The sequence below is a fragment of the Danio rerio genome, chromosome 7 (assembly GCF_049306965.1).
Source record: "Danio rerio strain Tuebingen ecotype United States chromosome 7, GRCz12tu, whole genome shotgun sequence".
Classification (NCBI taxonomy): domain Eukaryota; kingdom Metazoa; phylum Chordata; class Actinopteri; order Cypriniformes; family Danionidae; genus Danio; species Danio rerio.
Genome location: NC_133182.1, coordinates 30143089 through 30169901, shown reverse-complemented (window position 1 = coordinate 30169901; position 26813 = coordinate 30143089). Strand labels below are relative to the sequence as shown.

The 26813-nt window shown below is 36.2% G+C and overlaps 3 protein-coding genes and 1 non-coding gene across 5 annotated transcripts in view; 3 read left to right on the top strand and 1 right to left on the bottom strand.

Moving 5' to 3' along the window:
• The first annotated feature begins 12047 nt into the window (after positions 1–12047).
• dre-mir-184-2 (microRNA 184-2) lies at positions 12048–12126 on the top strand. The gene has a single exon (NR_030243.1). It is a non-coding gene; the product is annotated as a microRNA 184-2 (primary transcript).
• A 726-nt stretch (positions 12127–12852) lies between these two features.
• Positions 12853–21844, bottom strand: si:ch211-107o10.3. 2 transcript variants are annotated; one of them, NM_001199300.1, is given in 8 exon segments: positions 12853–13426; positions 14308–14506; positions 14609–14725; positions 16637–16798; positions 17131–17322; positions 20401–20541; positions 21211–21384; positions 21750–21844. In NM_001199300.1, coding segments are annotated over 7 exon segments (984 nt in total). In that variant the 5' UTR covers positions 21287–21384; positions 21750–21844; the 3' UTR covers positions 12853–13329.
• A 577-nt stretch (positions 21845–22421) lies between these two features.
• On the top strand, positions 22422–23765 carry tmed3 (transmembrane p24 trafficking protein 3). Its single transcript, NM_001128668.1, is given in 3 exon segments — positions 22422–22666; positions 23114–23359; positions 23443–23765. Coding segments are annotated over 3 exon segments (621 nt in total). The 5' UTR covers positions 22422–22525; the 3' UTR covers positions 23677–23765.
• A 1099-nt stretch (positions 23766–24864) lies between these two features.
• The window catches only part of frmd5b (FERM domain containing 5b), a 40977-nt gene continuing 39028 nt past the window's right edge, over positions 24865–26813 (top strand). The window contains exon 1 of the mRNA XM_693389.10: positions 24865–25445. Within this exon, the coding sequence (XP_698481.1) occupies positions 25344–25445 (102 nt within the window). The 5' untranslated portion in view covers positions 24865–25343. The remainder of the gene's footprint in view (positions 25446–26813) is intronic.

Here is a 26813-nt window from a genome sequence, read left to right as displayed (position 1 = left end):
ACTGCCCCCGCCCCCTGCTTGTTATGACATCCAAAAAGCGAAGGTTGATTCGACAATCTCAGAAGAGCAACTTCAATATTCATGGTCTGGGAGGTGTTTTAACGTGACGTTTCATGTTTGGGTGATAAATTAAAGGGATAGTTCACCCAAAGCTGAAAATTCTGTCATTATTCACTCACACTTTGTTCCAGACCTGTTGAGGTTCTTTCTTCTGTTGAACACAAAGAAGAACGCTGGAAACATTTAACAATTGACTTCTATAGTAGGCTATTTTTTCTTGCTATGGAAGTTAATGATTACTCTTTAGTTTCTTTAAAATGCACTTTTTTGAGAAGAACGAATATCATAAAGGTTTGACTTGAGGGTGAGAAAATACTGATAAAAAAATCTAGCACCTAATTCTCTGAGCACAAACAGCTCCTTTGCATAATTCCTGCTTATTGTGTGTACTGCCTCTTCTTGTTGAATTGCTGAATGTCTCCTCAACTGTAAGTCGCTTTGGATAAGTCTGATAAATGATTAAATGTAAAATTTTCATTTTTGCTTGAACTACCCGTTCTATAGGGTGACACAGTGGCTCAGTGGTTAACACTGTTTCCTCACAGCAAGAAGGTTGCTGGTTTGAGCCTCGGCTGACAGCTGGGCAGTTGGCATTTCTGTGTGGAGTCTGCATGTTCTCCCTGTGATGGCATGGGGTTCCTCCGCGTGCTCCGGTTTCCTCTACAATCCAAATGCATGCGCTGTAGGGGAATTGAATATACTAAATAGGTACTGTATGTGTGTGAATGGGTGTGTATGGGTATTTCCCAGTGTTGTGGCTGGAAGGGTATCCACTGCGTAAAACACATGCTGGATAAGTTGGCGGATTATTCCGCTGTGGCGTGCCCTGATGAATAAAGTGACTAAGCTAAAGGAAAGTTAATCACTGAAAATGCATTCTACACTACTGTAATGCAGTACTGACATATAGTAAGCCAAACAGGTACATCGTAAATAAATGATATATGTAGATACTGTTTAATTAATTTGTGATGAAAACTATTGGGGCAGCACAGTGGCACAGTGGGTAGCACAATCGCCTCAAAGCAAGAAGATCGTTGGTTCGAGCCCCGGCTAGGTCAGTTGGCATTTCCGTGTGGAGTTTGCATGTTCTCCCTGTGCTCGCGTGGGTTTTCTTCAGGTGCTTCGGTACTGGTGAAATGAATAAACTAAATTGGCTGTAGTGTATGTGTGTGAATGTAAGAGTGTATGGGTGGTTCCGGTGTTGGGTTGCGACTGGAAAGGCATCCGCTGCGTAAAACATATGCTGGATAAGTTGGGGGTTCATTCCGCTGTGGCGACCCCAGATTAGTAAAGGGACTAAGCCAAAAACAAAATGAATAAATGAAAACTATTTAAGACTAAAATATTGTTTATCACTTATATTTCACTCATTCAAATATTGAAGTAAAAGAATTTCTATATACAGAGGTTGAACAATGAAACTGAAACATTGCCAGTTTAGTGTTGGAGGAGGCCAATCTTAATTAATTGCACATTCTTTCAGTAAGAGCAGAGTGTGAATGTTTATTTGTTAGAGTATTAGCACAGTTTTGCTCAACACATTGCAATGCATTATGGATGACATATAAAAAAGTTCAAAAGAGCCACCTTCACTGTCTTCCCACATCCGGGAGAGTTACAGTGTGGAGAAGCCCCAAAGAAGTGTAGCACTCAGACTGTTGCTTGCCCAGCGTGAAGCATGGGTGTGGATACGTGAAGGTTTGGACTGCAATATCAAGGCATTCTCTGGGCTCAATAATTGTGCTAGATGGGCATGTCATTTTCAAGGGAAGATCACCCAATGGTTCAAACATTGCATCCTGAAGCCGGTGTCGTGCATCAGGATGATAACGCACCAATACACACACCAAGACTGGTGACAGAGTGGTTTGATAAACATGATAGTGTAGTTAAACATCTCCTATGGCCTGCACAGTCAACAGATTTAAATGTGATTGAGCCATTTTGGGGTGTTTTAGAGGGGCGAGACAGGAAACGTTTTCCTAAAGCATCATCACGTTGTGACCTAGCCAATATTCTGCAAGAAGAATGGCAGAAAATCTCTCTGGCCACCGTGCAGGACTTGCATCTGTCATTCCCAAGACAAATTGATGCTGTAAAAGGAGGTCCTGTAGATGTAACAGTTGAAACAATCAAACCCTAATTCAGAAATGTATTAATTCCTCCTCTATGTTCCTTTTTTAATGGCAAATGTTAAAAGTGCATACACTCACTGACATACACAGCAAATTGTTACAATGTCAAGTTTAAAGTTTCAAAAGAAACACACACACAAATGCACAGACGCACAGTTTGTTTTTTTAAATATATTATTTTAAGTGACGTGGCTAGGTGGTTAACACTTTCACAGTAAGAAGGTCGCTGGTTTCTGTGTGGAGTTTGCATGTTCTCCCCGTGTTTGCATGGATTTTCTTCCAGGTGCTCTGGTTTCCCCCACAGTCTAAAGACATGTGCTATAGGTGAAATAGATGAACTAAATTTCCCATGAGTGTATGGGTGCTTCCCATTTGTAGCAGGAAGAGCATCAGCTGGGTATGCCAGAGTAGTTGGCAGTTCATTCTGTTGTGGCAACCCATGATGAATCAGCAACTATAAGCCAAAGGAAAATTATTTATTCATTTAATTACTCATCTTGTTCTTTTAAGTAATTCATTAACTGGATAATGGATAGGGATCTGACTGCAGTATGGAACTAATAATGCACTCTGAGCTGGATACAATGCTTTTTAATAGGCTCACCTAACCCCACCTCTAACCCTACACCTCACAGTGACATCGTGAGTGCATTGTGTCTATCATTGCAATCTCAGCTTGCATCATAAAGGCTGCGTCCAGATATATTGGAGAATTGTAGATATTATTTCACCAATTTACTTGACTGTTACATCTATTCTCAGATAGTGTTACCCAGTACTTTAGCCCAGTACTTTGGTACACTGCAACAAAGGACCTTTGTATTTGGCATAAATCACAGATTGTGTAGAACAAGTTATATTTAATAAGTTCATTATATTTATAGTAGACAATGTGGCTACAGTGTATCACATTTTTAGAGATCTAACATGAATAAACGCAAAGTTATTCATATTCACTTTCATCCCTGGTCTACTCCAATTTATACAAAAAAAAATCTTTAGGCCTGTTGTGTGTTTCTCATTAAACTAAGACTTAACTGTTGCACTGGTTGTTCAGATTTAGTTACAACGTACTAACTTAGGGTACTACTTTTTTCTTACTGTCATATTATTTCTATAATATCACAATTTCTATACAATGAAATGCACAGTGATCATTCAGCGAGGTGTCTCCCTCTAGTGGGTGAAAAATGAGTACAGGACCGTATTTATACATTATGAAGCTGCAGTCCCGGAGACCCAACCGCACGCTCAGACCCGCACTTCCAGACCAAAATAGTTTTAGACATCTTCAACATTTCTCATTTTACCACTGTTTATTCACTATAGTTTATAAAGTGGTCAAAAAATATGAGAAAGGCACAATATGTAATGGATATGACAATAGAATGATGATATGCAACTCAATACTTTGTAGGGTTGCCTGTACTGAATGTAGCTGGTTTGAATGTAAGCAAAACAAAATACCCTAAATTTTTTTTTCTTCAAAATTTATATTATTTATGTATTATAAAAGTATGTATATATAACAAACATTTTTGCAAAAATGTAATGTATGTTTTTTTCAACCCATTTTTTAAACAATAGTTTTATCAACTAATTTCTAACAACTAATACTTAATTTATTCCTTTTTTTGCCACGATACAATTTTAATGTTTACTATTTTTCTCATTATTTTACAAAATACTATTCATCAGTTTAAAGTGCAATTTAAAGGCCTATCTAGATTAATGAGGCAAGTTATTGGATAACAGTGGTTTGTTCTGTAGCCAACTGAAGAAATATAAGTATATATGGAAAAAAAAGAAGAAGAAGAAAAAAAAAAAAAAAAAAAATATATATATATATATATATATATATATATATATATATATATATATATATATATATATATATATATATATATATATATAAAATTTGAATTTTTTTAATCTCAATCTCAACCTACAAAACTGCAACAAAATTTTACTATTTTTTTGCTTCTCTTTATTTTTCCTCTGTTTTTTATTTAATATTTTTCTGTAACATAAATTTGGCTGTACAAGTTTTGGGACCGTTACAGTAGGTACCGTGGGTTCAAGTACTGACTGATCTAATGTAAATGCACACATATAATACTGTATAGCTTCCTATTTAAAATATGTGTAATTAAATTAATATCTATCTATCTATCTATCTATCTATCTATCTATCTATCTATCTATCTATCTATCTATCTGTCTGTCTGTCTGTCTGTCTGTCTGTCTGTCTGTCTGTCTGTCTGTCTGTCTGTCTGTCTGTGTGTGTGTGTGTGTGTGTGTGTGTGTGTGTGTGTATTCATAGGGATAATATTATGAATGTTTTTAAAAATGTTTAGTTTGGTTTCAATACTATTTTTTTTTCTTCACATCTCAAACATATATGCATATTCCCAAAATAACCTAAATATAATGTATTACTATTATTTTTTTATATTAGATTGATGAACAGGAGATGACTGATAGTAATGCTGGGAATGTGCGTTCTGTAATCCTGCTCCGGTGCTGAAGATGTTTTAGCACATATCCTATTATCAGCATGAGTGAATCTGCTGTCTGAATTGGACGGAACTCCATGATCAGATAAAGCACGAATGAAGCTTGTTTGCTTTGCATGCGACTTTCACACCATCCAGAGGAACTCAACTAGATAATCGACCACAAAGCCTACATAGTCACTGGCTCCCTTTCCCTGACACAGGCATGCTAAGACATCACTAACCATCACTCGCACAACAAGCAGTCAGGCGGAACGACTGCTCTCCTCTCCACAGTACAGGCAAAGTGTAATGTATTGTAAGTGTATTTTACAAAAAAAAACAGCAATTTGCAATTTTTGCTTTTGCAATTGTTTTATGCTTGTCTTCTTTATTTGACATGTTTTGAATTTAAAAGCCAATTTTTATATTGTGATTATATATATATATATATATATATATATATATATATATATATATATATATATATATATATATATATATATATATATATATATATATATATATATATATATATATATATATATATATATTACCAGCCACTAATCTGCATGCATGATTTCATCAAACAACTAATTTGGGATGTGTTATTTGTCAGTCAAATATTATTATTTGCAACATTAAGAGTAACATTAACTTTAAAATCACCTCAAATTTATGTTTGACATGAAACCATAGAGTTTTTATTTTGGTAGGGAAATGTGATATTGACCATTATCATTAAAAACTAGGGATGGGGAATCATATAAAACTATGGCACTAGAGATTTGATTTGCATCTTCTATTTTAAAATGTGCATTATTAGCAGCTTACAGCACTTACAAAGATAGATATAGAGTTTTGGGAAGTTTAATTACTGCAAATGAGTTGCTCCAAGACACTGAAAACATTTATAATGAGCGGCAGATATCAAATCAGACAAAGACAGACAGAATTTTAATTAAACGTGTTTCATTTATTTCCATATTTTGATTAATTTTATTTTGTCATTTCATTTTAACTGGTACCCAAAAAATTTTTATTATTTCTTTGAGAGACCTATTCACTTTTTATTTCTTTGCTTTTAAAATACTTGACTACTTGATATGCACCATTATTCTCAATAACAATTTAGATCACCAAGGTTTTAACAAAGTAAAGCTGTTTTCTGTATGCAAATAAATCATGTGATATATCCTGTTGAATTCAGGTTATCGTGAGCTAGAAAAAGTATGATGTTGGGTGCCAAAATGTATGTCAGATATATTATTATAATATTCACAGTGTTGGTGCATGACAAAGTGTGTGACTTGTGTGTGAATGTTCTTGCTTATTGACAAATGACGATACACTCATAAAATGACTTTTACTGTTTGTTCAAACCTTTTATTTAAAATGAGTTGAAACAACACATTTCTTAAGTTTTTTGGGGGGACAACCTAATTGTTTTATGTTAAAATATGTAAATTTAAAAAAGGTAACTTAATCGATTTGTGTTGGGACAGCATGACAGAACTGTGTGGAACCCAGCATTTTACAGTGTATAGTTTGCTAGCTAAAATATTTTACATAGTTTACTTTTGTATCTGTTGAATGCAATTTATTATTTAAAGTAGCACTGCGGTTCTGTGTTTAGGCATATTTGGCATATCTGATCTACACCTCATACAGTATAAACTTATTCGCTCTTTACCTTGTATGTGCTATCAAATATACTCAAAATGATGTCAAAATGCCAAACTTATGTAATATTCATATAACTAAATTAGTTTGGTCTCAAATGAACAGAAAACATCTACAAAATGATGCATATACTGGATCTGTATGTCTGTCTTAAAGTGACAGGAGCCTTTGCTATGTTTATTCATTCATTCATTCATTCATTCATTCATTCATTTCCTTTTCAGCTTAGTCCCATTATTATGAACCGCCAACTTATCCAGCATCTGTTTTACGCAGCGAATGCCCTTACAGCTGCAACCCATCACTGGAAAATGCCTTTGCTATGTTGTTAATTTTAATTAAAAACAGAAATCTAATTTCAGGCACTGATACAAAGAAAAAAGGCAGTCAATTGATAAATAATACAGTTATTCTTAATCTTTTAATAATTAATTATTGCTCGAAGATTTCCTGTTTGGAGGTTGAAGAAAACCCAAAACTCCTCCATAAACTCCAAATGGTTCAAAACTCAGCAGTTCATTTTCCTACTGGGTTTAGGTTAGGGTTAGGGCTAGGCCTTCACACTTTTATTAAAAAAAATTCTTTTATTAGGTTCTTACATGGAATATCAACCATAACAGTCAATTTAAAATTACCCTGTTAATGTTAACACTACCCCAAATGAAAACTTCCCTCCCTCAACAGCCTCTAACTTCCCACTGAGGAAATAAAGGGTAATAAAATAAATAAAATAATAATAATAATAATAATAATAATAAATTAAATTAAAAATGAAACATACAATAAAAAAATTAAAAATAAATATTTATTCATATATTATTGCTCAGCTTAAGAATCAAGAGTTTGCCAGCAGATAATCTAAAAAAGGGCGCCACAACTTCTTTAAAGAACCAGTAAGTGATAGTCTAATTGTTTCCACTTTAAAAGGATGAGACGTCTCGCTATTAAAGTAGTAAAAGCTAAAGCCATTGCTAAAAGGTTAGCATCTACTGCCAACCCAAAAATGGCCAGAAGTGGATTTGTATCCAGATCTATGTCGAATGCATCTTTCAGAGTTTTAAATATTTTAGTCCAATAATCAAATAATTTAGGGCATTCCAACAACATGTGGACGAGATTCACTGGTGACTGTTTGCACCTATTACATGCATCGCTGACAGAGGGGTATATTTTAGCAAGTCTAGCATTAGTGTATTAAACCCGATGTAGAATCTTACATTGTATAAGCCCATGTCTTGCACATAGAAGAGGTATGTGTGAGCTCAAGAACATGCTCCCAGTGTTCATCAGAGAACTCAAAATCCAAGTTCTCTTCCTAAGCGCCTCTGGCTGGATTTGCAGAGCTTGGATTATTATTGTGTTTCAGGTTATAAATGGTAGGAATGCAATGTTTTGAGTGTAGGCCTTCACACTTTTAAATCTCTTCTTAAGACCAATTTATGTATCCAACCCTAGTAGCAAAGAATTCTGGCCCAGATTTGGCAAAAAGCTGGCACAGCAGGCATTCATCCGGCACTGGCATACAGATGGCCAGATGAAAAACGTAGTATTTGGCCCAGATTTAAAAATTTGATTATTGGGCCATGTGAGTTTGGCCAGTCTTGACCCACATTTAAAATACACTAAAATCATTTTTGAGTAAAGAAAAAAAATTCTACCAATCAGGTCACTTTGAGAAAAAGCGTGCCCATAGTGTGCCTAAAGCGCATCACTCCATGGGTTTATCAATTTCATTGCAATCGTGACACACCAACCTATCTGGCCCAGTTCAGGCCCAGTTATGAGTTATTAACTTGGCTGAGACTTGGCCCAGATATGGTCTGTGCTTGGCCCTTGTCTGGAAGCCAGATTTGGTCCAGTCATGTACCGTAATTCACTGCGGCATGTGGGCAAAGGAAAACCTGATTGTGTGGGCCAGAGAAATTTTGCTATATGGGAAGTTTCCCTAAGACTATATTTAATGATCTTATTTGTGTTTTTTTTTTTTTGTATTTATGATATTTATGTTTGTATTCAGATATGTTTCTATTTTTTAAAACATATTTCCATTGCTTTTATGTGTTGTTTAATAGTTGTTTTTTCTACATGTTAGTATTTTCTAAGGTGACCTTAGGTGACTAGAAAGGTGCCATTAAATTAAAAGTATTATTATTAAGAATATAAAGCAAGCTCTAACTGTAAAACATTTCGTCACCTTAGAATTATAAGGTTCTATCTGCATTCTGAATGATTTTGAGATATTGAGCTTCAAAGTTTTTGCATTCCATAGCAGACAGTATGTGTGTAACACTTGTTTTTTTATAACTTATAAAAAAACATCCCATAATGTAAAAAGTTGTTATTTAATAAAAATATATCAATAACTCAATTTTGACAAATATGTCAAATAGAATTATATAATTCAATTATATTAAACAATTATACATGTTGAACGTTTTAGTCCAATAAGTGTTAAGAATAAACCAATACACAGCATGCCATGTGTGAAGCATTTGTTGAGTCATAATTGAGAGACGAGCGTGAATTAATTTGTTGGACAGGTTTTCTGGCCCCCTCCCTTGTGTGCGTGTGTGTGTATGTGTGTGCCCTTCAGCCTATCTTGTACCAGACATAAGCATTATATATATTTTTATGCATCTGACATTCATTACAGATGATTGCAGGTGATAGTTCCTAGCTGCACTGAGGGATGATTAAGCTTTTTACTTGTTTTAACTCGTCATACAGTGAGTTTGTATTCGCTGGAATGCTACAAACCTGCATTCTCACTCCACTCGGAGATACAACTGTACACACACACACACACACCCTGCTTTCTGCGGTGTATCTGCGCATGGGGAAAATTTAATATGATGATGATTGCAATGCATGTTACTGCTTGCAGCTGTTAAATGGAGAGTTACCAAAAATGGAAATTTCATATTCCGATAAAACCTTTTTCTTTCTCTCTATAAAATAAAACCCATAAAGTAAAAATCTACAGGGGTCCAGTGTTCCTTAATAGAATTGGTCCCACTTTATATTAAGTGGCTTGATTACTATGCACTTACAGAAAAACATTAAAGCAATGGACTTACATTCATATTGTATTGCACAAATTAATTACACATATTAATAATACAAAAATATTTATTATATATTATTATATATTATAATTGTAATTATTATATACAACAGATGGCACGGTGGCTCAGTAGTTAGCACTGTTGCCTCACAGCAAGAAAGTCGCTGGTCCGAGTCCCGGCTGGGTCAGTTGGCATTTCTGTGTCGAGTTTGCACATTCTCCCCGTGTTTGCGTGGGTATCTTCAGGTTTCCCTGTTTTCCCCACAGTCTAAAGACATGGGCTATAGGTGAATTGAATAAACTAAATTAGTCGTAGTGCATGAGTGTGTGTGTCAATGAGTGTGTATAGGTGTTTCCCAGTACTGGGTTGCGGCCTGAAAGGCATCTGCTGCAAAAAAAACACATGCTAGAATAGTTGGCGGTTCATCCCTCTGTTGTGACCCCTGATAAATAGGTATTAAGCTGAAGGAAAATGATTGAATGAATGTTGTTGTAGTTTTTGAATACAGTTGAGTAATTTTTTTCTGAATAATGACTAAGCCGAAGGAAAATGAATAAAGGAATTATAATACATTTTTTAAATTACTTTTCTTAAACTCAAAGTGCTACAACAATGTACAAACAAAATAAAGATGCAACCAAAAGTAAAATTAGAAATTCTCATAAATTTAGTAAATCTATGTATTAGTGCAGGGGTTCCCAAACTTTTCAGGCCGCGACCCCCAAAATGACAATGCCAGTGACTCGCGACCCCCAATATACTCTGAGGTGGTTATAAATACAGAAACCTTGCATGCAATGGCGCACACACACCAATGGACCCAAGTCCATTCAGTCTTCTTTTAATTTTTTTTTATGTATGAGAGCTGGAAATGGGGCACAAAGTTTAACCGGGTGTTATGAAATCTGCTGCATCTGACGCTATTGCTGTGTCTTTAATACAATTTAATTACCCCAGGGGTTGCAATCCAATAGAAGTAGTAACTATAAGCTACTATAGTAACTATATATGGTATAAACGACTATTTTTTTTGGATAAAATATGGTAATTCTTATGGTTTAATAAAAATAAATAGATTTTTAGAAACCACCAGGCGACCCCCTTTCATTGTCCCGTGACCCCTCGGGGGGTCCCGACCCCCACTTTGAGAACCATTGTATTAGTGGGTGGGTACATGAGCACACCTTTTGACTGTGTACTTGTCTATCTGCGTCTACATAAGTCTGTAATGTTTGTTTTCTTTGACATTTTTAACTGTCTTTTGCACAGACTGTATATAACTGATAATAGTATTTTGTTTTGGATTATGTCATTGTATTTTGCGCTGTCTGAGCAAGCGCCTACGCTTTTCACTCATCATAAAACACATGCTGCTGATGATCTGACAATAAAAGTGATTTGATATGTTAGGGTGTAAGCGATGGGTCAAAAGTGTACTTAAAAAAATCATTTAAAATATTTGATTTAAAAAGAAAATTAATTAATTTCTCTTGTGCTCAGTTTCTTTATTCATCAGGGGTTGACACAGCGGAATGAACTGCCAATTTATCCAGGATATGTTTAACACAGTGGATGCCCTTCCAGCTGCAACCCAGTACTGGTAAACATCCATACACTCTCACTCACACACATACACTACGGCCAATAGCGCATGTTTTTGGATTGTGGGGGAAACCCAAGCAGACACGGGGAGAACACACTTAAATGCAAGTGTAGAGTAGTTAAAAGTGGGAGAAAAAGTTTCCTTTCGTGTTCACTAGAAGAACAAAAGAGCCATACAAGTTTGAAACATCATGATAGCGAGTAAACAGAAGCTGACAGAATTTATTTATTTATTACTTAATTTATTTTGGGGATTAACTAATATTTCAAATGCCAAGGACTGAATTACTCTTCAAATTTTCTCCCACTATAGCTTTTAAATCATTACGTACAACTTCTTATCTCTTGATCTCTTATCTGGCAGTCAGTGACAAGTGAGGCTGAGTGATTTTGGCAGGTGAAAGCCCATGAAAACTACAGCAGGAAGTGTTGTGTTTCTTGCCTGAAGAGGGTGTGTCGCAGTCGGGGAAGCAGAAGAAGAGGAGGAGATGGGCAGACAGGTATGCGAACACTGGAATGTGTATTTCAGTCACACCTGGGATGGACACGCCCACCAGACCTGGCCTTTCCCATTCCATTGGCCGATCTGTTCATGACCGACAGCACAAGCAGCAAATCGACATCCACTTCTCGCTGCTAAGGGGGTTTGACCTGTGATCCCCAAATGTGAACCAATAGCGTGTGAAGGTTGGCTTGCGGATAGGTGGGGTGGAGAGGAAATAAAACTCATGTGTGGGGTGTGTCCACAGTGGCAAACGTACAGCTCGCCAAGCAGATCTCCTGCTTCAGATCTATGGCTTGTGCAAGGCGGACTTGGACTCATCCTGGCTGAAAGCTACTGAGAGGTGCAGGAAAAGTCATAGATGTTCTTCAGAATTGGGTAATGTCAGATGCAGTGGTGAGACGTGTCCTGAAGACGGACGACAGAGCAGGTGGGATCTTGTGCTGGAGTTTTGTGTGGAAGTTCTCAGTGAGACTGTTGAGTATTTGGTCAAATGGTCGCTCACATCTCCTTATCACTTTTCCAGCCCAGCTAACGATGGTGAATCCGTTGGACGGAGAACTGATAAGGGCATGTGGCTGACACATACAGCTTTGTGTCCGCTGGGTGCTCAGGTCAGAAAATGTGGTCAAATTGCATTTTTTTTTTTTTTGTAAATGGCATATAACTTAATTGATGTTGTTAATGTGTTTATTGATACAGATACTGATTTTCTCTGATTTTTTTTCTGTCATTTGTTGTTATATTTATGAATATTACCATTTATATTAAATTAAGGTTAATTAATTGAGTGAGAACTCATTTTTTGATTGGATATTTGTCTAAATATTTTACTAAAGATATAATGAAATGCAGGTATATGCATGTATATGTACAGTATATGGAAATCTCAGTATAACCTTGTAGGTTGCATTGAATATTGTATTTTCAAATGTGAATATTCAGTAAATTCAGTGTTCTGATTCATTTGGTTTTACCAATTTCTCAATTACATTCATCTCTATACTCTTAAAAAGGTTAAAAACAGTATTATGCATTGCATAACGATATTAAAAGACCTTTTTGTTCCAGAAAGAACAGTTAATATTAAAAAAATTGGATGGGGAATGGATAGGTTTGTCATAGGCTGATTATTGCCAATCAAAAACATTGCTTAACATTTAAAAATATATATATACTTTCTTAATTTTTTGATTTTTTAAACTGGCAGAGCATGTCTGTGCGACTTGATCATCTTTTTATGACAAACAATAAAAACATTCTGTAAGCAACTGAATTTCATATAAACCCTCTTGAAGCGAAGACAATTGGCATTAAAAATAATTTTTTTATTCCAGATGTCATGCTACAGCATTTTGTAAAAATTGGGGCATATTTTATACAGAATAGCAATTAAATTAATTTGAGCATTTAAAAAAAAGACTTTGTAAAACCTGATTTTACACTAAAATGATACATTGTATCAAATTACACAAATTACTTTAAATTAAAAGTTAGATCAAATGTCTAATTTGTAAAGCTATGCATTGACTAATAGCATTGCAGTATATAAAATCTCACTAATTATTTAACGTATACATTCACACGTCGAGTTGCAATTTTATTGCATAGGCATTTTGGTTAATTCTCTGATACGTCATCCTGCATGCTGAAACATTCAACCCGGCTCTTTGTACTTTATATAAAGTAAGAATAAGTGCTGGTGTGAAAACTTGGAATGTGAAAATTAGCCAATAAAAGGTGACACTTTTCTTTTTTTTAAATGAGAGCGATTTGGTGCTGTCTTAAGCCAGGCCCACCATGGAAGCACTGAGATCCCACAGTCTGCGGGCCGCAACATCATCCCTGCCCTGAGGAGCAGTCTCTTTAGGTGCACAATCACTGCAAAATGACCAAATAACAGAGTGAAATGATCATACTTGAATGTTAATGTTTAAATAACACTGTGAATAAAAGCTTTACAAACAAGCCGTTTTGTTCTTATCCATTATCAAATAAAAATTATTAAAAGACTGAGAGTGCGTTCACACTGGGTCAAGCAAATAAAGTCTGGTGATTGCAGTAATACTGTGGTTCATTTGAATAACATAAGCTATAATTCCACTAAAGATGCTAATTAAATTTATGCACAAAACTGGATTATCGCATAAAAGACGTGCAAATAAATTACCTGGTGTCAATTATCAAAAAAAGGATTTTCTGCGGTAGCAGAAGCTGCGTCAATCTTTTCTTTATTTAATAAATTACTTGCGTCTCAAAAGGCAATGCCGACACGCAATGACCACGTGGTGGTATTTGAAGGCTTGAGACTTGCCAGTTCTGGAGGTTATTAATAATATAATAACACTAATACTGAGATGGTTAAGGCATTTTAGAATGACCAAACAACATTTCAGATGCTTTACAATGTGCTCAGCCTGCTGGTTTATCTATTCGCACACATTTTTATCATCACATGATCTCTCATAACAAAATCACATGACTTTTTTTTTATGTGCATATAATGGAATTTATTCCGTTAAAGTGTTTCCTTTATAGTTTATGCTCATCTTTTCTTATAGAATAAAAAGTTGATTCTACTCAGTTGTGCATATAATTTATGAACAAAAACAGAATAAAATGTCAAACAATTTGACCATCAAATAGACAGAATGTATTAGCATATCTCTCAGCATAATTACGATGTTGTCCATTAAAAGTCACACATCTGCACATGCCGTGATAAGCAAAAAACTTCCTAAATCCCAGTTAGAGCCACTGACCTGTAGTAAAGACCACTGCTGTGCTTCAGACTCTCGTCCACTGCGCAGTAGATAGTAGTCTGAGCTCCCTGCCAAGGGTTTTTGAAGAAGAAATAAAAGGGAAGGATCATGAGTTTCCTCCAGAGATTGGAGACAACGTGTCGTACGAGCTCAGTACGGATTACGCCAGGATGGAGAGCATAAGTGGTCACTCCTGTGTCTGAATAATATACAGAGAGAATCTTTAAACGCAGTAAGGTTCAGTGTCACATCTATGTTTTTTTAAAACTGTAAGAGTAAAGAACATTTGTTTATGGTTTACCTCTTAGCTTGACAGCTAGTTCTCGGGTAAACAGAACATTAGCCAGTTTACTCCGATAATAGCTCTGGTACGGATCATAGTCTTTGTCCATGTTTATGTCATTAAAGTTAATCTTGCCTGTCAAACACACACACAAATGAAAGGTTCAATGGGTTACATGCTCCAAAATAAAAATTATACATAAATATTTACATTATGAAGTATTACAATGACTGCACTTTGACCTACATTTGACCTACATTGCCACATTTTGTCAAAACTGAACATATAATTATCACGTGGTGTTCAGGTCCTAATTAATTGGTTCAGGTGTGTTTGATATGGGTAGCAACTGAAATCTGCAGGAAGGTGGCTCTCCAGGAACAGTGTTGGCCACCCCTGCAGTAGATAGATAGGAATAGGGAGTAGGAATTGTTCCTGACAAGAAAGCTGGGCGGATGATGGATTTTTTGAAGCAACAATGGCCACATTACTGTCACTGTTGCTGGAGTCAATGACAGGGTTTTCTAAAGGTACCAAAAATCGATGCCTTGAACTTGGGTTGGAAGCAAATATACTGAAGCCAAGCAAGCCTCACAAGTGATAAGTGCACCGTTACTTAGGGGTGCGTTTCCCAAACATCAACATAATTCGTAGCTGAACTATCATAGTATGATGCATCATTTGGGAAAAGAACGATGTAGTGACGAGTGTTTCCCAAAAGCCGTAGTTTCTCTGTCACAGATCCATCGTTTGAACCACGTCAGTTATAACGTAAAAAGCCCAAAATGATGCTCTAAACAGGGTGGTAACATCTTCTTTAGAGAGGAACCCCATTATTTCTTTGTGCAAATTATATTTTTTTACATGCACACGCATTAAATATAATTCCAATATTAGTTTTAGTGAAAACATGCACTCGTTTTCCATATTAATTGAAATATATGTAAATTACACATATAGAGCCTATGTTTCCTTTACAAATAATATTGAGAACATTACATATTCTATTATAAAACACAAGCTAATTCGTAATTTAATACCATGTATAAATCAGATAAACAAATAAATAAATAAATAATGAGGCTACTTATAAAGAAATGAAATTTTATATCTATTATTTAAAGGAAAAATCATACTTTAATAATAATAATAATAATTATTATTATTATTATTAAGTAGAATATTTTTGATGTATTTTTTTTTTGAAAAGTCTACTTTTACAACTTGACACATTCAAGCCACTGCAGAAATGTTCTAACCAACAGACTCACGTCAAATACAGTACAGATGCTTAATTAATAACCTACTATAAATGAAAACCATTATTATTATGCTATTGTTTTTGTTTTCACAAGCTTAAGAGGCATAATGTAAATTCCACTTTTAAATAATAGGTCACCTATAGCTTTCTTCATGAGCTACAGCTGCGTTCAAAATGACTTCAATGTTTTTAAAGTTCACTGCGAAGGGAGCGCTATTGTAAACATGAAGATCGCTAAAACTGAACTGTACAAATACTTTGAAAGCAAATTATACCTAAGACTGATGACTTTATTGCATTTTCTTTAATCATTCTAAGTTTAATTGTTAGAATGTTCTAAAGGAATAGGGCATAGGGGGGATAACTGCGAATAGAACACAGCCAGGAACATGTTTTTAACTACAGCTCCAGAGATCCAAGTTTGCGACGCAGTTTGCGAATGTTCCTTGAATTGATGTATTTGGGAAATGCCTATTCAATGAAGTATGTTCGAAACGATGGAACTTGTGACATAATTTGGCTAACAATGGTTTTCCGAAATGCACCCCAGACTGTTTGGTGTTGTGCTTTGTTTGGCTTTTACCAGTTCTCAACACAGAGCCTGCCTTAGACTGCTTTTATAGAATCACAAATCATACAAAAGAAAAATCTAATTAAAGCCTTGCCAGTGGCTAGTGCTGTTCCTGGGTAACTAATGCTTACAATAAATTAAAGACTATTAAGGAATACAAACAAGTTTGATATGTTATGAGTATTTCAGTTAAAAGCATTTTGTGTATTCACACCTCTCTCATGGGCCACGCTGGCCACATTGACAATACGACTGGGTGCTGACTTCTTCAACAGGTCCAGAAGCAAGTTTGTAAGCAGGAAGTGGCCCAAGTGGTTTACTCCAATCTGCATCTCAAAACCTTCATCTGTATGCCACTTCGGGCACATCATTACCCCTGTTGGCAGAAAAATAAATGTAATAAATAAAAGTAAAAACAAATGAATAAATCAATGCACAAATATCGATAAATGGGAGAAAGAAATATTTATGAATAAACTGTTAATACATAACATAGTAAGGAACAAAGACAATAAATATGATAACATAACATATAAGAAAATTTAAATTAAATAGCAGGGAAAATTTTGCATAAACATTAATGAGTAAACAACTGAATAAATAAATACAAATGAAAAAAATACATTGATGGTTTGCAATTTGATAGTCAAAAATGAAATGCTTTCTTACAATACTCTTTAGCATAATAATCTGCGTGACATTCCTTACCAGCATTATTAATGAGGATATCCAGTCTTTTTTCAGACTGCTGTACATCTTTGACCAGATCTCGAACAGACTGCAAAGAGGCCAGATCCAGCATCTTCACAGTCACATTCTCATTTCCACTCCTCTTCCTGACCTCCTCTGCAGCTTTGTGTGCTCTACCCATGTCTCTGCAGGCCAGGATCACCCTTGCACCTGAACAGTGGAGGATTATAGACTGTATGTATAATGAATAGCCAACTGGCTAGTTAAAATGTACTAATAATAAAACAATAATCTACAGCATTTATACATTTTATTCATTCATTTATTTTCCTTCAGCTTTGTCTCTATTTTAGAGGTCACCACGCACTCCACGCAGACTGACAACTGGCCCAGCCAAAGCTTGAACCAGCGACCTTCTTGCTGTGAGGCGATTGTGCTACCGTGTCGCACCAATGGAATGTAAAATGAGACAAAAAAAATTTATTGACTTTCACAAAGATTGATAAAAAATATTTATATTGTGCAAATGTAACTTGTCTTTTGCATCTCCTCTGCTTTTTGTAAATAAATATTGACTCTTATATATCTTTCAATGATTTATTGTTTGTTTGTGAAAAAACAGTAAGAACAAAAATGAGCACAGAGACATTCAACCAGCCCTTGCTTGCACACTGGCTTCTTCTTCATACACATCCTAAGTAATTTTTCTTTTAAGATAACAGAGGGGGCACTCTACATGTAAAACAATAAACAAATGTTAACCCCTTTCTTCTCAATAGTATTTCAATGTGTGCAAGTGGAGAGATACAATATAACCCGCTACACACTGTTACTTCGTGTTAGTTACTGTATTGCACATCATATAATAGTATATTAGTAATATAAATTAATTATAATAGTAATTAATAGTAATTAATATTATAATAGTAATATAAACTAATATTAACTGTAAAGGGTTGGAAAGTGTGTCCAACTTTGAACTTATTAATAAACTTCAGCTCGTACAAAATGCAGCTGCTAGAGTTCTTACCAGGTCTAGAAAATATGCTCATTTCACCCCAATTTTATCCTCCTTACACTGGCTGTCTGTTAAGTTCCGTATTGATTATAAAATATTGCTTCTTACCTATAAAGCTTTAAATAATCTAGCTCCTGTTTATCTAACCAACCTTCTGTCTCCCTACAATCCAACTCAAAACTCAGGGATTCTGGTAGTACCTAGAAGAGCAAAGTCGAGTAAAAGAGGTTGAGCCTTCTCATTTTTGGCTCCTAAACTCTGGAATAGCCTTCCTGACACACTCCTGACGTTCAAAACTAGATTAAAAACCTATCATACACTCAATGCATCACATAGCAGTATGATGCATGAATGTGCTCCACGCAGATTTTTGCATCTCTTTTATATACCCTATGAACAGCAGCTACACTAATTATTCTCTTTATTCTCTATTTCCACCTGGGGATACTCATCCCGAGCCCCCCAGAGACTAAGCAGCACCAATGATGCAATCCATAACCCACAACGAGATGAACCCAAGGTTTCCACATTCCCGGACCAGGCCGTAGCAGCTGCTGTGGTGGTCATGGAGGAGTAGAGAGCATGCGTCTGATTCCTGTGAGACTCCAGGGACAGACGAGTCTATGCTGACATCTAGCATTCTCCAGCCTCCGGCACCTAGACTGCGGCTCTCCACAAGACGTTTGGCCATAGGAGAAATGGTCTTTCCCAACTGAGCCTGGTTTCTCTCAAGGTTTTTCTCCTTCACCTTCGCCCTATGTTTGAAGTTTTTTTCTCGCTGATGTAGCCACTGGCTTGCATAGTTCGGGACTTGTAGAGCTGCGCATCGATGGATTACTCTTCAGTGTTTGAACTCTCAACAGTGAATATTGAACTGAACTGAAATGAACTGAACTAAACTTAAACTCTGAAAACTCAACTACACTGTTTCAATTTACTGCTTTGACTCAATCTACATTGTAAAAGCACTATACAAATAAAGATGAATTGAATTGGATTATCAAACGTGTTCAAACCCACTGTATTTCAAATCACTTTGTTCATCTTTAGAACAAAAATTATGAGAGCTCTCTCATCCTCCATAGTCAGCAAAGGTCCTGAGATGTTCAAAACTCAGAGATCGAAACAAAAACTTTATTAAAACATTACATGCCCTTCAGTGAGTCAACTGTAATTATATGAAGCTCCAAGAACAATTTTGTGCTGCAAAAATGACTTTGTTTGCCAGTGTCTTCCACATCAGATAAAGGTGCGCATTTACTACGGGCAAAACCAGGGGCAGACTGGCCAGAAGGTGCTTGTGATGAATCTGGCCGGCCTCTTCTGCCTTCGTTCTCTCTCATTTACTGATTGCTACAGTGGCCTGAAGTTGAATAACTGTCCCTGGCAAAAATATTGTCCCTGGGCAATACAATACTTATTTGTCATGCTGCAGACTCTAAGGGGAATATGACGTACTGCCCATAGTATATGCGAAACCCTGACCTGACGCGGGAGAGAAAACAAGCATTATCTGCAGTTTTCTTTTGCCCCACAAAAATGTTCTTGGAGCTTGGTATGATTACAGTCACCCACTGGAGTCACATGAAATATTTTAGCAATATTTTTGCTGTCAATAAAGAATGAATGAGCTCTTGGATTTCATCTAAAATATCTTAATGTATGCTCCAAAGTTGAACAAAGGTCTCAGGAGATTGGAACAACATGAGGGAGAGTAATTAATAACAGATTTTTCTTTCTATTTGGGTGAACTAGTCCTTTAATGTTTTACTTTTTACTGGGCAATGTGGTGGCACAGTGGGTAGCGCTGTTGCCTCACAGCAAGTAGCTCGCTGGTTTGAGGCTCGGCTGGGTCAGTTGGCATTTTTGTGTTTGCATGTTCTCCCTGTGTTCGCATGGACTTCCTTCGGGTGCTCTGGTTTCCCCCACAAGTCCAAAGACATGGGCTATAAGTGAATTGGGTAAGCGAAATTTGTCTGAGGTGTGTGTGTGTGTGTGTGTGTGTGTGTGTGTGAGAATGAGTGTGTATGGATGTTTCCCAGTGATGGGTTGCAGCTGGAAGGGCATCCGCTGTATAAAACATATGCTGGATGAGTTGGTGGTTCATTCCACTGTGGCGACCTAAGATTAATAAAGGGACTAAGCCAAAAAGAAAATGAATGAATGAATAAACTAAACTTTTGCAATGAATATGCTTACTTTTACTTAATAGTAGAATAGGCTAATACTTAAAAAAAAACATACATAGAGCTCAATTTAAATGATCTGACCTCTCTTGGCCATGTCCACCGCTGTCTCTTTACCGATCCCAGTGTTGCCTCCGGTAATGAGAACAGTTTTTCCGTTCAGACGGGCTTTGCTCCTGCAGACTCCACCGGCCAGCCATCTCCTGAATCCAAACAGACCGACACCTGCCGGCACATTTACATTACTCCTCTCACCATCTCTGTCACCTCTAGCCTGCTTTCATAACACTCTTATCTCAAGAGTACAGGTAAAGGTTATCTAGTTCAGGACATATGCAACACGTATAGATGATGTGTTAAGAAGACATATCTAAGACATTCTCCATTATAATAACTGTATCAGGGTTCTCAGATGGCATCATGATGGCAGATGTTTATACAATCATTTTACAGAGAAAGAAGTTCAAATAGAAAAATCTGCACTTTTTTTTTAACTCAATGCCACAAGAACAAGAGGTATTAAATTTCACATAGATTCTAAAAAAGAAAGAAAATATATATACAAAATAAAGTAAAATTACATTTATATGAAATTAAATGTTTTCAGAGCATCACATGTTTTTAGTGCTTTTTTGTTTTGTGATTGCTCTAAAAGATTTACATATACTTTAAAGTCTCGCTGAACATATCTAGAAAGAGAAACACTATACAAGTTACGTAACTGTTGCATGACGTATATGTGATATTTAATGTATAGCCTGTACGTACATAATGTTTATATGTTTAATCTTTCATTCAGTCATTCAGTGTTTCTCGTGTTTTACATGATAAATCACGGAAGCCATCATTTTTTTCCTAAACGGTTTGTAACATGAAAGTAACATAATGATTTACCTGTAATTAGGACAAATGTGACACCTGTATAGTGGTCCTCTACAAACTCCTTCACTGCGTTTGCGTAGTCCTGCATAATTACACCTGGTTGACACTTTAACAGTCCAGTTGTGACATAAGGTGCTCCTCAACAGCAGAAATGTCCGAGCAGACGCAGGTCTCCGCCTCTACACACTACAGGAAAAGAGCACTTCGAAGTAAACTCTACTGTAGACTCGCGTGCTTCAGTCTTACATTTCAAAATAAGAGCCCTTATACTGACTGTAAAACACGAGGCTGTCATGCACAGACACCGTTTAAAACTTTCATTAAATATTTTAAAACTGTATTTTTTAACAATAGTTTCAATCGTCTCCGAGGGCCTCAACTGTGCCCTTTCTCTTCTTGAAACAATCTGTTTACTGTTGCCCACAGTATCAAAGGTTTAGGGTGGTGTCCTTGGAATTACATGTTTGAAACACTGATCCGTAGCATGAGTTGTTTAAAAACTCCTTCCCTGGTAAATTATGAGACAGAACAAAATGGTCTGTGCTACTTACATTTTCTTTTTACAGTTGCTATAAAAGTTAAAACAAATATATTTAATGAGCTTTCTGTTGAGCCAAGAAACTGAATCATGGACGAACAAATATTTGGGTAACCTTGTACTACATGCCTGTGATTAAGGTTCTATTTTTTTCTTCCTGGTCAATGATAAGATAACATTGATTAGAAGGATCAACACTCAGAAATGTCAACTGACCCAGCCGAGGCTTGAAACCGTGCTAGTTCAAATATTATATTTTTGTTTTTTACTATTATTAATATTAATTTGCTTTGCTAAGTGTCTTTCCCATCCGTTATTTAGTCAACAACGAAAGCGTTTAATTATGGAATGTTCACGACCTAGTTTAAGTAACTTTAATGGACTTGATTTAAAATTTTTAAAACCAGTATCGAAAATTACCGAAATTAAATATTCTTAAATGTCTGGTCATTTATAAATATAATCCACTAACATACAATACTGCGATAAATCACGTGCAGTCTTACAAGACGCGAAGTATTTTACATGATAGCATTATAAATGTATATTTTAAATAATGATAATAGTAATAAAATATGTTAAATCTGTGCACAAATCAATGTAAAATGTGTGCCTTCGTTTATTTTGAAAGAACAAAACCGGAAGTCCCCCGTCCTCCTGCCACGTCAGTGATGTTTTGCATCGGTCTGTCAAGTGGCTGAGTGCGTTCAGGCAAACCTGCGGAAACTTAATGGAGGAGGCTTTCTGCACATTTTAACGAATAATCTAATTTCTGTCCACTTAAACATAATGAGACACTCCTTTTTACTTTTGGCTGTGTACATAGCCTTTGTAAATGCCACCGAATTAACTTTTGAGTTGCCCGATAACGAAAAGCAATGCTTTTACGAGGAACTAGAGCAAGGAGTCAAGTTTGATATTGACTTTCAGGTAACGTTAACTACTCCGACAACGGCTTTTAGTGCATTACTTGTCTGCTTAAATGTAATATGTGGGCCATTAGATGTTGTGCAAGTGAATGTTTATCATTGGGTTGTCCAGGTTTGTTTACCTATTATTATGTGGCTCTTAATAATGTAATGTCAGAGATGTATTCTTTGCAAATTCTAAATAGTTATAATATATATGCAGCCAATGACTATCAAAGTACATTGTTCGCACAGTCAATTAATTAATGCTAATGTTGCATTAATGTGTCAAACTTGCACTAGATTTCAGACTCAAAATTCAAAGTACCAAGGTAAACAATTTAGGGAGTACTGTATGTCACAAGTTGTTCCTGACCGAATGTGTGAATATAAACCCAACCTTACTTCAATGTTAACCATTTTTGGGCAAAAACATATTCTCAGTATTACCACTTATCTTTTCATATAGGTTATTGCCGGAGGAAACTATGATGTGGACTGTTTTGTGACAGATCCAATAAATAACATGCTGTATCAGGAACGAAAAAAGCAGTATGACAGCTTTTCCCACACAACAGTCATGAAGGGAGTGTACAAGGTCTGCTTCAGCAATGAGTTCTCAACCTTCTCTCACAAGACTGTTTACCTGGACTTCAGAAGCGGAGAGGATGACCGGCTATTCCCTGACCAGAACAGAGCCACAGCTCTCACACAGGTGAGAAACTCGAGCAGCATTCACTCACAAGCATATGCGCTGCATAAATGCATTTGATATGAATCTCTGAATAAATCATGCAGATGGAGTCAGCCTGCCTGTCTATCCACGAGATCCTCAAAGTGGTTTCAGACTCTCAGACCTGGTATCGTCTTCGAGAGGCTCAGGATCGTCTCAGAGCAGAGGACCTGCACGAGCGTGTGCACTTTTGGTCCATCGGGGAGACCGTCATCCTGTTTGTAGTCTGCATTGGCCAGGTGCTTATGCTGAAGAGTTTCTTCAATGAGAAGAAAACTGGTGTGTCCACCAGCACATAGACTTAAATCACTAAGCTGCCATGAAGACAATAGCCAGCTGATTCCTCAGTCTGTTCCCCATAAAACAAGCAACCTTGATTTAATGCCTGCATCCAACCAAAATTACCTCTATGTCAAACAAAATGCCTTAGCGATAATGTACTGAAAGATATATACAGAATTGAGTACCCTGTATAGTTTTTCAAATTGGTCTTAATGTGCATTGCTTAATACTGCAGCAATGTTGCACCTTTATTCTGACTTGTTCTTGGTTTGTACTGGTGTTGTTTATTTTGTGAAAACCTCTGTGTTGTCCACTGTGTGTGTGCGTGTGTCAACTTTAAATTCCTAAAGCCTTAATATACACTGTTAAATAGAATACAAAGTAGTTTGTTGTGCTGACTATAATAATATGACTATGGAATTTATATATATATATATATATATATATATATATATATATATATATATATATATATATATATATATATATATATATATATATATATATGAATATGAAAGTGCCTTCTGCATGCAGAATTGCACATTTTCCCCAACTTTGTTACTTTAAAAAGTTTACATGATGTCTGTAAAAAAAATTTTGAGTCATATTTTTGAAACCTCAATCTATGTGCAATTTAAAATATTGTTACATATATTTAAATTTGCATACCTCAACCTATGAAGTTGAAGTGATTTGATATATCATTTAGTATGTTATTAACACCATTAAACTGAGTTGTTCATAGTCCTGCCTTATGTAAACTGAATGAATAAAAGCACAGTTCTATATTGATTGCATGAGTTGTTTTATTATGATATTTGTCTGTCCCATATTTAAGAGTCAAACTCAAACATCAACTTAATGTGCGGTTCAAAATATCGATCCCATTTTGCATACATCAACGTTAGATGCTGAACTGAATTGATATTTATTGATTTATCAAGTCACTAATGCTCTACTTTAATTTGTTTACACCTCTGCCTTGTGTAACCCTAATAATTAAAAGCAAAGTTTTGGATTATGACTCCTCTAAATATCATACAATCACAGTCATATCAAAGACTTACTTTATAGGAAAATGCAGACTTGATGCCAAGTAGAGCATCATTTGCATTTTGAATGAGTCTTTCGCCGCCTGGGGATGTGCGTCTGCATTTTTTATTGACTTATTTTGCAAGAAAACCAGGAAAGATTTCTAAAGGAAAGACCTCAGTGGATTTAATAAAAATTCTCAAGAAAACAGGGAATCCCAGATATTCATAAACAAGACACTCTTAGCAGATCATAGATATGTAAAGTAAATAAATTAAAAATACGCCTTTCTGGACAGAAACTCGTAATAGTGTTCAGATATTTAAGAAATAAATCTAAACATTTAGGAACATCGACTCTCGCTGGCTTCTAGTTTTATGAATACAGCCCGCCTCAGCCCTCCCCAGAAATAATGCATGAATATGGATGGGCTGTTGTGCCTGAGTCTATTCAGTGCATTGGACTACCTCCAACATTGGCATAGAACCACCACCGGCAGGGGAGACCACACCGTCCAGCCCAAAGGATAACGATGGGGAGTAATGACTCAAAAAGGCTTGTGGTCAGCGAGAAGGGTCTGTCTGACATGTCTGCAGTGAGTGACATGTTGCGCTCGTCCTAAACGCTCGTGCGTCTCTACTGACTGGCCAATATGTTGAGCCGCCTGATGAGTGGCAGCGATCGGAGTCTTGACAGGGAATTCAACTGCACGGTGCGACTGCTGGACGACTCGGAATACACTTGCACGGTTCAGGTCGGTATTAACATGTTTTCATCAGCACAGTCGGGTGCTCCCCGTCTCCGACACACGTGTCTTAATGCTCAGGATGCTGATGCTGCGCATTCAAGCGGGAAAATCCGCGAGCATCTCCACGAATCTGGACGCTGCACAAGGGCTGCAATGCGTAATGGCTAATTAACGGCTTACGAATTTTCTTTTGGCTTGCGCGTTGAGTGAATCATAGTTTCTGTGACCCGTCTGCTGCCTTTAGAGAGCGGCGGGTCACCTGTCACGTACAGTGCCGAGAGAGTCACATCAGTGGGATGAGACACTAGTGCAAAGGCTTCCTTCATACATTAAACTGGCTCTCGGGGCGAACTGTCCACGGTGACAGATGCTGGAAGACACTGTAATAGTGCACTGTAATGGTGATTCAGATCTCCTGTTGTTTGGCCAGACACATTGTTGTGCAATTCAAAAGATGTGTTTCTAGACACAGACTGTTTCTGCTCTGCATCTCTGCATTCAGGGGATGTGTTTTTACACCGCTTTTCTAAGGCAGCCCAAAATCATGAATGGGAAACAGATTCATTTGTGAAATTAAATGTGATTAATGAGTTATATTTAGTTGAATGCATTGCTGCTTCTTTATATTAATGTAAATGGGAAGTTTGTGCTTGTTTTAATGAGTCATCTTGATGATATATTGTCAGAAAACCATGAGAGGAGCAGCATATATATTTTTCTTTTCTAGAGGAACTTGAAAGCAATGAAAATGTCTTAGGTGCTATTTCGGTTTTGGGTGTGTTTTTATTAATGAGCTTCCTCTTGGGCCAAAGCATTCACAGATGTTCAGTATAAACAACAGTTGCTGAAATATTGCAGTGTTGTTCCCAGTGGTGTAGCTAGAAATTCTAAGCCCTGTGCATGGGGTTTTTGCTCAAGGCCCCCTTTTTGTTAAAAGTTACATTCTTGACCCACAAATTCACTGTGGACACTGGACACTATGCAATCTGTCCTTTCTCCACCCACCCACACACATTACATAATAATAATAAAAAAAAAAATAAATAAATATATATATATATATATATATATATATATATATATATATATATATATATGCACTCACATTTTACATTAGTGACTATAAGTACATTTACATAGATGCTAATAATAGCCTACAATTTTAATACGATTAAGACAACACTCTGATGAAGAGTCTACCATGTAAACATAAAATTTAGAGTAATTTAATCTGATTGAGCTCTTAATCGAACTCAACAGAAATCAGATTAAGACATGTGGAGTATGGCGATTTCAGTCATGTTCTTAAAGTGCAGTACAGACATTCTAGGTGTGTTGTTGGATAGTGTGCTAAAGGTTAATAGACAAGCTTAA

Coding starts and splice junctions, on each gene's coding strand:
- si:ch211-107o10.3 (XM_005168869.6), bottom strand. CDS start 21,286: ATGCAGGACTACGCAAACGCAGTGAAGGAGTTTGTAGAGGACCACTAT. Junction 20,542..21,210: donor CACATTTGTCCTAATTACAG/GTAAATCATTAT, acceptor ATGTGCCGGCAG/GTGTCGGTCTGTTTGGATTC. Junction 14,507..14,608: donor ACTAGCTGTCAAGCTAAGAG/GTAAACCATAAA, acceptor TATATTATTCAG/ACACAGGAGTGACCACTTAT.